This window comes from Homalodisca vitripennis, chromosome 7, assembly GCF_021130785.1.
Source record: "Homalodisca vitripennis isolate AUS2020 chromosome 7, UT_GWSS_2.1, whole genome shotgun sequence".
NCBI lineage: Eukaryota > Metazoa > Arthropoda > Insecta > Hemiptera > Cicadellidae > Homalodisca > Homalodisca vitripennis.
This window is the reverse complement of record NC_060213.1, coordinates 60,971,009-60,986,695: the sequence shown is the minus strand read 5'-3', so window position 1 is coordinate 60,986,695 and position 15,687 is coordinate 60,971,009. Positions and strand designations below refer to the sequence as shown.

The 15,687-nt window shown below is 32.5% G+C and overlaps 1 protein-coding gene across 1 annotated transcript in view; it reads right to left on the bottom strand.

Moving 5' to 3' along the window:
- LOC124365910 (sorting nexin-27) overlaps positions 1-15,687 on the bottom strand; it is a 44,219-nt gene that overhangs the window by 23,240 nt on the left and 5,292 nt on the right. The window contains exons 2-4 of the mRNA XM_046822031.1: positions 5,133-5,235; positions 4,143-4,271; positions 1,218-1,351 (exon numbers count right to left, since the gene is read on the bottom strand). Coding sequence (XP_046677987.1) covers positions 1,218-1,351; positions 4,143-4,271; positions 5,133-5,235 — 366 coding nt within the window. The remainder of the gene's footprint in view (positions 1-1,217; positions 1,352-4,142; positions 4,272-5,132; positions 5,236-15,687) is intronic.

Below are 15,687 nucleotides of genomic sequence, written 5' to 3'. Positions count from 1 at the left end.
TATTAACTGTTGTATCATAGGGAAATTCTTAAATCATTTTTACAAATTCACAGGACTTTTGTAATAACCTGTTTAATTTATTAGTATATTACTTATATTACATGTCTAAGAAGTAGGTGCTTGCTGAGCGAGCGTGATAATTTCTGGCTGAGCAATGATATTTTTTTTTTTTTTTTTTTTATTATAGTGCATGACAAGAATGAAAGCATCGGTTTAAGTAAAACTTTATTTTAAAGATAGATCTGTTATAAATACTACAATATTTACATCAACCTTCTGAAAGAGTTCTTTAAGCGTATACAGTGATCCATGCAGTGGGTTTTTATGAAAAAAGCTGGTATAAAACACAGAGTTGTATTAAAGCTTCAATATGATAATTTTGGTCAGATCTTCATGATTAATTTACGAAACAATAAAACTAACAATAAACCTCTAATATTTATTAATTTTTTATGGTTAAATTTATTTACTTCCGACATACTATGAGAGTTACAGAACTCCTTAGGATGAAATAGCAGGTCTTATAAAAAATGTGCAGAATTATCCTTTTTGCTAACTGCTCAAAATACAAAGCCATTCTTTTATCCTTTTTTGCCAATTTTGTGAGGCAGCACATATGTTCCTAAGTTAAATCAGAGACTCTGTTTCAACAAAACCTAAGAACTACAAACTCTCTCTCACAAACACAGTGACGATATGACAGGTTACATCTGTGACCCCTTCTACATGTAGCTTTTGACAGTTCACAGAAATTTTTAACCTTGTTATCATCTGCGGCTGACCTCAATAGAAACCAACCAGAGTGTAATAAATATTCCCTAGCCTAGACTTAAAAAAACTTTTTTCTACAATAATATAACATGTTTATCTAATAAGTAATGAGCTCTAGTATGTACTAAGAGTTTTTACATGATTTGTTAAGCACACTTCTTTAACTTCGCTTTCAAGTTTTCCAAAACCTAAACACTACCTTTGTTTCTTCTTTTAACTATGGATAAAGTCATTTCAGCAGGATGAGTGATGATTGAATAGCTTTTGCCATTGATCAATGTCTAGATGAATTATTATTTCAGATTAATATCATGAGGAATCAGATTATAAATACTGTTATAAGCATGTTAGACAGTGTGACATATAGGAGTTAGATTAAAATTACTACACCTTCATTTAAATTTAAGTTGCAATAAATAATACAAAGATAAGATGGAGTGGCTTACGTGAAGGGCCATTTTCCTGGCAATTTGGGAAAGCTAAAACCGATAAACTCTTTTTTCAAGTTCATGTGCAAATTGGAGAACTCCCGGTACCTCCTGGAGCAGAGATGTCGGCCCGCCATGTAGATGTTGAATACCTGAACAGTTCAATCAATCAGTATAAGGAATAATTCATGTTTCAGAATACACTGTGACATTAATACAAGGAAATATTCTACCACCATCTAATATGAAACAAAATAACATACAGCTTATCAAATTTTATAAATGTTTGAAATACTTACACATCCTATAAACAAACATCCTCACTTCAACTGGTGGGATTTTTAATGGCAGCACACATTTCAGATTCAGGGCAGCGTGGAAATAGATGTCCGTGTTGTCACGGCTGGACACTAACTGAGGTGCAGAGCACTCCAATATATACATACGCCTGGCAGCTTCAGGTGGAAACGTTACTTTCTGAATAGTTATTGTATTGATGTTTATTAACCCTCTCCCGCTCGCAAGGCATGAATCGGCACGGCCACCACATAGCCACTGCAGCTTAAACGGCACAGATCGGCACGCACTGCTTTACCCACTAGAGCCGATAAATGCTGCTCTCGAGTAGCAATATTTTGTACTACTATGGGTTGTTTGCTATCAGGAGGCCATTTACTTTACTTTTACAGTAGATTTATTCCATTATTTTGCTATTTATATTAGATGTGGGGAAACAATGGCGGGTTGTAGTCGTACACTTCGTGACAGTTAAATCGATCTCGTTATTAGTAGTGATTTCGACGATTCAAGTGAGTGTAGTGATGTACGAGAGCTTTGTGAAGTGGTTGGTAGCATTGAGGATGTAGTTCGGAGTGATTACAGTGGCAGTGGCAGTGATGGCGAGCCAGACAATGACCTTCACCAAGTAACTGCGCAACAAACAACCCCGCGCCCAGCTGTCCGTGTGCCTCCTTCCTGGTCTCGTATAATCTACTTCATTGAACCAATATATAGTAAAATAATTAATATATATATAATTATAGTTAATTACAATGACAGAACGTGTTTAAGTTGAGGCGCCGCGTATTTTGACCGGTGTGTGCGACCGGCAGAGTGAATTAATTGAGGTTAGAAGCACCGTGAGCGCCTGGAAACAATACGAGCGGGAGAGGGTTAAGCAAACTTTATTTTAATATTGCCTTTTAAGAATTTAATTTCACAGTAAATTAGATTATCAATATATACACAGTGTACATAATGCTTTTATTATGTCTATAATAAAATGTTTCTCTTGTACTTGGTTTAAAAAAAAATACCAAAACGTTCCTTACTTTCTGAATTGCTCTGGTAATTCAAAAGTACACCTAATGTAATGATACAAAAACAGTTTAAAACTAAATTGAAAAAATCAGTAATCTGTTTTCCATAAAATTATGTAAAATTTATTCATGAAAATACTCATATAATGATTACAGCTAGGCAAATGCAAATTATTGCTAAGTATGATTGTTTACTGAGAAAAACAGGGCAATCACCTTTTTTATTTCACACCTTGGGCCATTATTTATTAAAGTTGTATTTATAGCAAAGCAAAAGGTTTTCATAATAAAGTACACTGGCTTCTCTTAAGAATCCTTTATTACTCGATGATTGATTGTTTCAATGGAATTGTAAGTAAACAGCTACAAATTTGATTGAATTTCCTAGTTAAGTGAACTACAGTACAAATTGTGTTCATCTTTGTGTAGAAAAATAACAAATTTAGGAATCATTAATATTAAACACAACACTATTTTCTGTCTATGAGTGACAATTATTATTCGTTTACTTAAGATTTTAAAATATACTTTAATATTTAAAGTGCAATGTAAACCATGATAGAGATTAAAATCATAAAAGGATAATAGCTACTATATGATAAAATTCACTATTGCAATAGAAAGATAGCTCTGAACCATTTTATTTTTATTGTTGTCAATTTTTTAACTATAAAACAGTTCTCGTCAAAACAGCAAAATTTCCCAAAATAATCTCTTATGGTTTAATCTTGGTGTTTACTATTTCTATCTATCCTTTCAGTTGCCTAGGATTAATGTTAAGTGAATAACAATCTTGTAATATGTGTAAATTTGGATTATCACAAAAATTTTCATTTTATCACAATGATTGCAGGATGTTGTTAAATATGCACAAAAAATTTTATAAATAAAAAGCTTTATTATAAACAACAGGAAAAACCAATGTAATCCCAAAGCTACTCTATGAAAGTTAACCAGCACAGCTAGTGTTGATAAATCAAGCCATGAGGCTGGTGATAGTGTTGTGCCATTGTATTCAAAATAACGCCTTAAGGCTTACACAATAAGGTTAATGGCAAAGCTTTTGTATTATTACCAGCATCACTTGAGGCTGTACATTGTGCACATAGAGCTGGCAAAGCTTACGTAACCCCAATGCTTTGAGACTTGTAAGAGAGTAGGGGGAGTTATTAGAAAAAAATTGATTGGTTGGTAATAGTATCTCAATAAATGCACAAAAACGGGGTATTTCATAAAAGGGATAGGTGTACGTTTATGTCAGGTACATAACTGCTTATTTTCAACAAGCCAGTACATTAAATAAGTTTTGTTCCTAATGTAAGTTCACACTGAAAAGAATTATGATTTACCTGAAAATGTGGCTTTGTCATCTTAAAATCATAAAAAACTAACTATACTATCACAGTTATTTAGTAGCCTACTACTATTTACAGTTAATTCTGTAATCATAAAATGTCTCATATCAAATTTTTGTTTCATAAAAAAAACAATTAAGTAATTTTTAGGCGGTTTAGGCGATTGTACAGCTTGAATTAATCAGTAATGCACATTGAATCAATTAAAATTTATACCTTGAGGTTTAGCCCTACATATTATTTCTTACGAACAACAAACAGTGACTCACCGCATATCTATCTCCAGCCTTGTCAATGTAGTGGTAGTCAGGAACAGATATTGGCAAGGATCGTTTGTCCGTGTAGTCTATATAGTTGTAACTAGACTGATCCTCACTAGGTTCCAGCCTTTCCGCCTCCTAAACAACCATTGAACTTAGGCATAGTCTCAGCCTACTTCTAACAAATTTATTATTAATAAAATACAACATTAAAACCTAAAATATTAAAAATCTGTTTCACTTAACATTATTTACTATAAACAGAATTTTAACAATTATTTTACTCTCAAAATCTATTCAGTTTCATTTCCTCACAAAAAAATATAATTTCTTATAAAAACACACACAGGCAAAATATCATTCTCAATTTTCTTTTTCTTGGAAATGAGATCTCTTCCATTCAAAATGTCATTCTCAATTTTCTTTTTCTTGGAAATGAGATCTCTTCCATGCAAAATGTCATTCTCAATTTTCTTTTTCTTGGAAATGAGATCTCTTCCATGCAAAATGTCATTCTCAATTTTCTTTTTCTTGGAAATGAGATCTCTTCCATGCAAAATGTCATTCTCAATTTTCTTTTTCTTGGAAATGAGATCTCTTCCAAGCAAAATAAATGTCATTCTAGATTTTCTTTTTCTTGAAAACGAGATCTCTCCCAAAAATTATTCTAACACACACTGACTTTACTCTCAAAAAAATAATTTTAAGGTAAGCCTTTTAAATTAAGTTAACAGGAACACAGAACTTTGATACAAAACGCAACCCAACAGAACATAAATCTCAGTACATTGGGTGTTTGGGTGGAAAGTTTACATATATTAGTCGTAAGGATAACAACAATAAACAATCCTACCATCATTAAACTTCTGATGTACTGATAAATGTTGCTACCCTAAACTTGACATAAAAATTGAGATTTGATGGACGTTATCAACTACTTAAAATAATAATATGTTGAGATTACTACAAAACTGAACTATTAATGACAGTACAAGTTACCTGAGGAGTGACGGAAATGACAGTCAGGGTGAGGACATCGCCTCCGGATTTGATGAGGTCCACTACCTGCTTGTGAGTGGCACCTTCCACGCTTACTCGGTTCCTACAAATAATATTGAAAGTAATCTCAAATGTCCTTAAGACCACAAGAAAGATAATCAATAATACCACTTGAATGTGGATAGAATTACAGAGTTAGTAATTTAAAAATATATATCCTTGAGGACAAAGTGAGATTGGGCACAAAGTACAAACCCTAGTCCAAGGGTATCTTATAGAATGTCCTGATGCAACTGACACATCACTTTAAAATCCTCCAACTGGCTATTAAGAAACTTCTGTATCTAGCAAGTAATGTTTCGGTCTTTTACATATGAACATTAAAAATATTTAAACTCAAATCTTATATAAATCTATATGTATTGTATATAATATTTTTAGAAACATTTGTTGACAATAATGGCACATCAAAATAGGATATTATAAAAAATAGTTTTTGTCCTGACAAATATCAAAAAAGAAGTTTTTAAAATATTACTATAAAGAATAATAATACTTATTCAGTCCCAGAATTACTTTTCAAGTCTAAACAAACCAACACCAAAATATAATCAAAACAAACAAGATGGTAAAGCAATCATTTCAGAATCCATATTTAATTTGTAAACACAGTTTCATTGTAAATGTAGCAATACAGAATGTATGAATGTATTGACATTATTCAGGCGATTACTTCTTGGAGGTATAAGGCAATGAACTTTATTTATGTCTGGATAACAATCTAGAGTCTAGGTCTGGTGGCCACCTTGGTCCACTTAATAAATCTTTATATGGTTATCTTAGAGATGGTTAACCTTAGGATTTCCCTACGCAGCATAGATCGGTATACAGTTCTTAATTCAGTTTGTTCAAAATTAGCATCTGGCGTTTATGTTGTAAGATCTTTAGCCAAATACTGCCCAAGTCAGGTTCTGATGGCGGCGTATTACGGCCTGATTTACCCACATCTTTCCTACGGAGTGATTTTGTGGGGAGCTTGTTCAAACAATCAAATTTTGAGAGTTTTCAGGCTTCAAAAGAAAGCGATTAGAACAATCGCCAACATGAACTTCAGAGAGTCGTGTAGACCAGCTTTCAAAAAATTGCAGCTGTTGACCCTGCCATGTCTCTATATCTTGGAGGCAGTTTTATTCTGTAAGTCAAAATGTGCCCTGACTAGGGGCCGTGACGTGCATGAATATGAAACGAGAGGCAGAGACAACTACCGTACTGGGCGACACAGAACGGTGGTTTATGAACACCTGCCCTCGCAGGCAGGTGTCCGTTTCATCAACAGTTTGCCGGATTCCATGAAAAACGTACAAACGCCCAAGGCGTTAAAAACTCGTCTGAAGCGCTTTTTAGCGTCTAAAGCATTCTATAGCGTCGACGAGTTTTTGAATTATAGTTGGGAGACCTCCAATCTAGAAGACTGACACTGGCGTTGGCAGTGGAGAGAATTGGCGAGTAAGTGGTATGGATGAATGTAACGATTGTATGTCTGAATGTGGTATTGTGAACGAATGTAAAAATTATAGATTTATTATAGTCGGTATGACTTTTGCCACATAATTGTAATATTATCAACGGCAATAAAAGACTTGCAATGAGACTTCTTAATTACTAAGAACTCTCATCATTGGGACGATGAGATTCTGTATCAAAAAGATTAGGCACAGCAAATTTCAGTGTCATTAGCTTCATAACTGATCAAAATATTGAAACGGAGCCAATGTCAACCACTGGTAATCTGATACTAGTAAACAATCTGATTAATACAAGAACTTTATTCACAGCCCAACCAGCATCGGGTAGTCTATACCACATATCACGCCCCAAATAGTGACAATACACCCACGAGTTCTTTATTACAGTCAATTCGTGGCAAGCAACACAGATCTGAAATTTTGTTGGAGAGACAATGGTCTTCATTTATGTAAACATTGGTGGTGATTGACCTGAAATGTAATCTCATCAAACAAAATAGGTTCTTTCTCCAAAATAATATCAAAGTCCATATATTAGAGCACAAGCTTAAAGAATTATATTAAAAAAGGTGCAAAACAAGATTGGTGACAATAGAAGATCCTGACTTAAAACATTGTTCACACAATAAAATTGTGACCTCTCGCAATCACTTCAAACACTGTTGTAATCCAATATTAGTGACCAATTACTTATTCTTTAAACCTAATTAATTACATGTGTCTCGGTCAAAACATTATTATCAATTAAATGCTTTAAAATGCAATATTTGCAAGCACAAATTGATCTGAAATATATCAATCCTGCTCCCGTAATAATAATTTAGGACATCTTGAGCACAAAGCCAAGATATTACGCAGTTGACTGCCACTAAACGGTTGGTTGATTAAATGAGCTAGCAGAACAGTACAGAACATTTTGTACTATAAAACATTATCTAGCTAATCAAAATACTAAAAAGGAAACCTACAGATCTAAGAATAAGGTTGAATAGAAGGGACAGATGCTTGGGCAGTATTTGTGTCAATGAACAGATAATGCCATTAAAACAAGTAAAAACATTAAACATTAAAACAAGGAGAGGAGAGAGGAAATAATTAAGTTACCAGAACCTCCTCACAGGTCCCGGATTCCACGGAACAGAAACATCATGTCCCAGGAAAACCACTGGGACGGGATGTAATTGCTAACCAACAAACACCCCCTAATGTCACATTTGTAGTATGAATTTCTCAATCTTCACACTAACACTAAGATAATGTGTTAAATCACATTCAGTAGCTTACAACTTAAGATTTAGAAACAATATCAATCATGGAAATTCATAAAATGTTTCAAATGTACAGTATTTAGAGGATACAATTAAATTTAGTAGTTTTCCAAAATAATGAGAGAAATCACTAATTTCAGGGTCATAATACCTCTACAGCATTGGATTATGCTGTGCCTTAATATATAACTTTGGTATTTCATTGAGTAGGGCATGAAATTAATTTACTTTCCAATAACTTGAACAGTCATTTATATTTTACATAACTACCAGATCTCATCTGAATCACCTGATGAAGCCTAATATTGCCAAAACCAGTAAATTGACAAATTGGCTCGGATTATAGTACATGTGCATACAAGGTACTGTCCTAATGAATAAATAGTAATCCATTTCCTGTGATTGTAATAATAATACCTTCAAATGATATAAATAAATAATGAGGAGAAATAAATAAATAAAACAGCTGCAGTACAACAATTAATGACTAAATCCCCTTATTTGCAACAAAAGTAATCTGAGTTATAGCCTTATGGGGACCTATATAAGAAAAAGTCTTTGTGAAGGCTTGAGCTGTCGTTGTAACGTCTCGAGTAAAGGAGGTCAAAGTTAAATTGAAGGAAGAAGTGGTGATATTTAAAAAGAATCAATGTTAAATATTTTCATATGAGGGGATGGTCTAATATGTTTATGCCAACAGCGACCGATCAACAAAATGGTCCAGTGTGAAGATGGGGAGAGAGCAAGAAAAAAACTGTGGCTAGTGAGGATGAATGCTTCCACCTGCTGATAGTAAATCTTGATGACAACAAAAATGTGTGACCTTTGAAAATACAATTAAAAATTGTGTAATCTCACCCTACATTGAAGGTAAGTAGAAATTGAAATATAGAGACATACATTTCATGGAAACATATATACTGTTCAATATTAAAGTATTATTGTATATTGAATCTGAATAGTTATTGAATGTGTCATACAACAGTATACATTTGTATAAAAGAAAATACTTACCATATTTTTCTCTTAATAGATCCTAGAATCCCTTTGAACATGTTAAATATTAATTTTTAAATCACTCAACAACAAAAGTTTCTTCTACACTTGGTGCCTGAGTGTTTTATAATGTGTCTTTCCTAGTTGCCAACATTTTGATACTGATAACTAGGGTAGAGACATTTTAAACCAAACATTAATGTTTGTTTTGCTTAAAACCCCCTCTCCCCACCCCAAAAAAACTTTTACTGAGCGCTTTAAATTCCTCACCGACCATATTTACAAATTGATTGTGATATAGAAAGCCTATTTGTTTGTGTTAAATGTCAATTCTAAAACCAATCCAAAGTGAAATAGTCATCTCAATTTGTGGTTTCAGTATTTATCACTGGCATCTAACAGTCCTAAATATATTTTGAGACTGATAAAGGATAGATAGTTTAAAGTCAATATCAATGTTTGTTTTGCTTACAAACTCTGAAACAATTGTCACTATTTTGGTAGATATCAAACCAATACAGATATAGATTGTAATGCAAAATGCTTTATTATGAGTTTTATATATAAATGTGTTTGATATATATATATATATATATATATATATATATATATAAAAAACTCATAATAAAGCATTTTGCATTACAATCTATAAATGTGTTTGATAGCTGCCAGAATAGTGACAATTGTTTCAGAGTTTGTAAGCAAACTATATATATATAAAAACTATCAAACAATTTCCTTTAAAACTTTTTATATATATATATATATATATATATATAAAACTGATTAGTATATATACTAACCAGGTTTCACATGGATATTAACATTAATAATGTCCGCTGGTCTTATCAGGTTGTGTATCCTGGTCTTATCAGTTGCGTTGCCTTATCTGTGTTCCTGTTTTGGACTGCTAAATATGCGATTTCTGCCATATGTATAATACTATTACTTTATAGTTTTTCAAAGTTTTTTTTTTACATTTAACAATATTTAACTTTGAAGAAATTATTATTTTATTTGCGTATTTTAGTTTCTTAACTTTTTTTATCAACTAAAATGGCCGATTGTTCAAAGTGCTTGAAAGTCCTTGAAAAATGTTAAAGTCAAATTGTCCTGCGTTGAATGTAAAAATAATTTTCACGGAAAATGTGTGAATATGAGTAACGACGATGTCAGTTTATTTGGTGGAGAACGATGAAGTGTGGAGATGTAAACCCGTGTGCTCAGACACGCCGTAAGAGTATGGTCCTTGAGTCCAAGACCAGTGTGTCTTACGATGATGTTCTCAAGCTTGTGACAGAGATTAAAGATGACTTCAAGCGAGTTGAGACTAGCCTCGGCGCTCTTTAAACGCCTGTCCACGAGGAGATAGCCCAGATCAAGGAATCTGGTCAACAAGCAGAGGGAGGAGTTGACAGCGTGTGGGCGAAGATTGCTGAAGATCTGAGGAGTGAGAATGCTTCCCTTCGCCGTCAGGTCTCAAGTCTGGAGGCCAGGATGGACGAGGCAGAGCAATACTCGCGGCGTAACACCCTTGAGATACATGGAATCCCAGTGGAGAAAGGTGAGAACGTTTTGGTGAGAGTCTGGTGAAGATGGTGGGAAGGGCCCTCGACTACCCCGTGGAAGACGGGCATGATCGACGCGTGTCATAGACTCCGCACGAGGGACGGCTCCGGGGAAACCACCTGGAATCGTCGTGAAGATGGTTAGGAGGTTGGACGCTGAGGGTCTGCTGCAGAAGCGGAGGGTGAAGAGGAACCTCAACACACACATGACCTAGGACATACTTCGAGACCTGCAAATGTTGGTGTATGTGAATGAGAGCTTGGCTCCTGGTCGTCGCAAACTTCTCAATGCTGCGCGCCAAGTGAAGAAAGACAAGGCTTACACCTACCTCTGGATAAGAGGTGGCAAGATCCTAATGAGGAAGAATGCAGAGCGACCGTGTGAATGGGTAACAACTATGGACGATCTGACCAAACTTGTAAGTTTTCTTTTTACACTTCGTCACCTCCTTTTTAGTTTTGTTATGTCAAATTTTGCAGTTGGTGAGTGCTAACAACTTGTTTAAGTTAGTAAAATTTCTTGTAATCTTAGTACTCCTAATACTTAAGCATTTTAAAATGAATATTTTTTATTTTGCAATTAGGTTCTTAATTTTTAAATTTGTATTTTTTATTATTGTAAACACACCTTTTTTTTAACGGCTTATGTAATTTTTTAACACTATAAAGATATCGGGTATTGGTATTTTGTCATTTTAATTAGAAATTTATGAATTGTAGTGCAGAGTTTTTCAGTATTTAGGCTATTATTACTACAATACATATTTTTATAGTTTTTTAAAATTTAAACTTTGTGTGTAGTTTAAACCTGTTATCGCAATAATAATTCTTAATTTTATTTTTGACGTGACCCACTCATTAAAAACTTGTTGTTCAGAATATAAGAAGCTTACGTCAAAACTTTGAATTGTTTATTATTGAGCTTAATCTAATGAAGGTAAAACCTGATTTCGTCATTTTAAAACAGAAGTATGGGTAAATGAGTAATGAAGTTAGTTTTTATAAAATTGAGGGTTTTGATCTCTTTGCTCATTGTAATGACTCCATATCGGTCAGGCGGAGGCGTTGTGTAATTGTGTACGTGTTTACGCTCGTGTTATCGATGTTATATTGTAGACACATGTTTCAGAGCTCCTATCAGATCTGACTGCCTAAAATTATCCTGTCACTCTGATAACGTTGACTTTGTACTTCTTGCTGCATACAGGTTACATAGTTCATCAATAGAACAGTACCTTATTGATATTGAGCAGTTGATCATGTCGTGTCATGAGCAGAAATATTATCTACACTGGAGACATTAATCTGGATATTTTATCTGATATAACAGCACTGTCGATAAAGTACCGTGGTATGCTAGCAAGTCAATGGTTTAGATTGTTTAGTATTCGAACCGACTAGAATAGTAGACTTAACTCAAACTTTGTATAGATCATTGTTTTATCAGATTTAAAGTTAAGAAAAAACTAAAAATACAGTATAAAATCCGAAGTGCAGCATTTGGGAATCTCAGACCATTCAATGATTATTTTGTCAATATTTTGTGATGAATCAGCAAATATGAGACAAATCAGGAATGATATGTTACTTTAAACTGAATTATAATAGTTTATGAAAATATGAGCTAGGATTAGTGAATTGGAATCTAGTCTTCGAAGAGCAATCTGTTTCGAATGCTTTTAGTGTATTTATTAATATGTTGCAGGCTTCGATAGACAAATGTAAAACAACATTATCCTATCACTCATTGTTTCGAAAAAAATGTAAAAATCAATTCCGTTTGGATGACTGACAGATTGTTTAAAGGTGTTCAGAGGAAGCATAAACTATATAAACTTATGATAGCTTGACCACACGACGATAAGTTAAAAAAGTATTACAAATCGTTCAGAAATAAACTAAAAACAAATTTTAAAATGTGCAAAGAGGAATATTACCTGAAAACTTTTGAGGACTGTTCTGGGAGCTCTAGGGAACAGAGGAAAGTTGTAAATGATTTGATTGGGAAGGACCGGTAAGAATTCAGAAATTTTTTTGAAATTGAAACAGATGCTAAAGTGTTAACTGATAAGTTGCAAATAGTTAATGAGTTTTAATAAATTCTTTTTGAATGTCCCAACGATATTAAGAAGCTCGATTGTTAATGTTGATGTTGAAGGTTAATTCTTGATGTATATTTCCCTCGGAAATATATGCACAAAGTTCTATGTTCATGTTACCATACCTGTGAAAAAGAAGTTCAACAAGTACGAAGTAGTTTTAAGCAATAATAAAGCACCTGGGCAGGACAATATAAATGGCTATCTTTTAAAACGAATTTCTAAACATATTGTGCCAGTTCTTTCATATCTTTTTAATAAAAGCATGGAAGAAGGAGAGAATTCCCGGCTTGCTCAAAAGTTGGCTACAATTGTAACCTCTATTCAAAAAATGGTAGTAGAAAGCAAACCACTATGCTACAGGCCGATCTCATTGTTGTCCTGTGTTTTCGAAACTACTTGAGAAAATAATAAAGAAAAGGCTAAATGAACTTTTTGAAAAAATATGAATACTTAAGTAAAAATCAGTTTTGGGTTTTAGAGATGCATTAAGTACGGAAGATGCATTGATTACATTTTTAGAAGATATATATAAATGGTTTGAACAAAGGTAAGAAATGTGCAGCTCTTTATATTGATATAACCAAAGCTTTCGATACAGTTGATCATGAAGTGTTGTTGAAAAAGTTATGGATGGCAGGAGTTCGAGGGCTACCCCATGAGTGGTTTAAAAGTTATTTAAACTAATAGAGAACAGTTTCGTAAAGATTGGAACTAATCTAAGTGATGTTGGACAGATAAAGTAATGGAGTTCCCACAAGGTTCTGTTTTAGGCCCAATCTTGTTTTTGGTTTACGTCAATGATTTATGTGAGGGTTATCTCAATGGGAAAATTACTGCATTTGCTGACGATTATGGCCCTTACTTATATAGAGAATGAGGACATATAACACAGTTTACGAAAAGATGAGTGCTGATCTAAGACTACTAAATTATTGGTTCAACAAAAATTTTATGATAATGAGTGAAAAAACAAAGTACATGATTTTGATTTTTAGTTTAATAGACGGTACTCAGCATAGTTTTGAAGATTAAAATGGTTTCTATTTCATAATATATCTATTGCATAAAATGCCAACAAACTGCCATTGTTTAAAAATTAGTAAGGTTTTGTTAAAAAAATTAAGTATTTAGGCCTGGTTTATTGATTCTAACTTATCTTGGAAAAGCCAAAACGTAGGAAAAGTTGAAAACAGAAATGTTAAAGAGTGTAAGAATATTTTATTTACTAAGAAGTATATGCCCTACAAAAGTTTTAGTGAAATGTATATCACGCTTTAGTAGGTTCCAGACTGAGCTATGGCTTGGCATGTTGGGGGAGGTACATATGTTACTACTATTAATATCCATCATTGTACTCCAGAAAATCTTCATCCGCATCCTATCCAATGCTCATAGAAACGGAACATTCATGGCCACTTTTTATTAATTTCAAAATTCTTCCCCATTAGAAATCTATATATTTTTAAAGTTTTAAAAACTATTATTACCATCAGAAGTACATCAAATTTATTTGGAGAAAATATCAGATACCAATTAAGAAATCTACTAGTGGAAGTTCCGAAGCCTAACTTAACTCTTTATAAAAAAGTTTTATACATTTAATGCACCACGCTTATTTAATTTAATTTCGTTCAAAATTCAGAAAAAAGAAACTATTTCACAATTTTTAGTTGGCCTAAAAAAAAAACTATTGTTCACGTTTCCTGATTGTGAAAATTTATTTAGCGTTATTGAATAGTGTTGTTCTTTTTTTCTTTCACAAAGGGGGATAAATGATTTTTTACATTTTAATATAGGTTTATCTAAAATTAGTTTCCTACTAGATTGCATACATATATAATCAGTTTAACTCATCTATCAATTACGTTTTGTTTATTTTTGATCCAATTCTAAGTATAACTCATTATAATAAATGTTTAGATATATTTAATTGTTTTTATTTTACTTGTTATGAATAATAGCAAAAATGTCTAAGGCAGAAATAATAAATTATTTATTTTAAATGTCCTTTAAATTTTTTTACGTAAAAAAGATGTATTTTGATTTTTTTTTTAGACAGCACAAGTGCAGCTGTTGTTTTCTGTGTTGTTTTTAAAATGTTTTTTCAAGTGACGGATATCCCCACACAGGTCTTGTCTTTGGGAAATATACCTAATTTATTTCACTAACAAAAATTATGTTATTTTATTATTAATTATTTTAGTTTTTTTTAGGATATTGTACTTAATTGTTTAGAATAATTAAATGCTGTGCTTAATTTTCTTTTAGTATTAGTACTTTACTGTTATTTTTTGTTTGTATTATGTAAAAGAAGTGAAATAAATTTCTTTTTGAATTGAAATAATTGGAATTTTACATCTATCCATTTCAATATGGTAGCAATTTAAAATTTTGACTTAAAAAAACTCTAAACACAAGCATTATACAAGAACAACTTAAAAAATATGTATTAGAAATTCAAAGATATATTGTTTGAGTAAATCAAGTGAAAAATAACCCAAATATTATAGATTTAATGAAGGTAGCAAAAACGCTCCATAGTTACTTGAAGTTCCATAGTTATTAACGCAACTATTAAAAATATTAGCTTAAAATGAATGTATGCAAAACTAACATCTAAGTTTTCTGGTTCAAATCACACAAGTTATTGACTACTAATATAGTTTTAAATTCATATATTTCAGTTGATCACTATATGGAGAGTCAGGCACATCTTTTGACCAAATCTCAAGATTTTAACAGGTTTTGTAATCTTTCAATGGTGTATGAACTAGAGATCTTAGATAATAATTAATGAAACCAGTAGTATGTGTCTAATGAACCTGAAACAATACTCATGGACAAATTTTTTTGGCTTTCAGAACAATTGTTATAAAAGCCAATTAAAATTGTTGTTTTGTTACTCGGCTGTTGTATAATACCTCAACATGTCTAATTAATGTCTTGACACTTGCTTCAATTGCCTAGCAATCAATAAGTTTGTATCTAAACAAAGAAGGACATGTCTTTTCCAATTCAAGTATTACAGTTGTGAACCGTAATAAAAGAATAATTCATTTTTGTATAACCTTATATTTTATTAATTTATTTTGTAC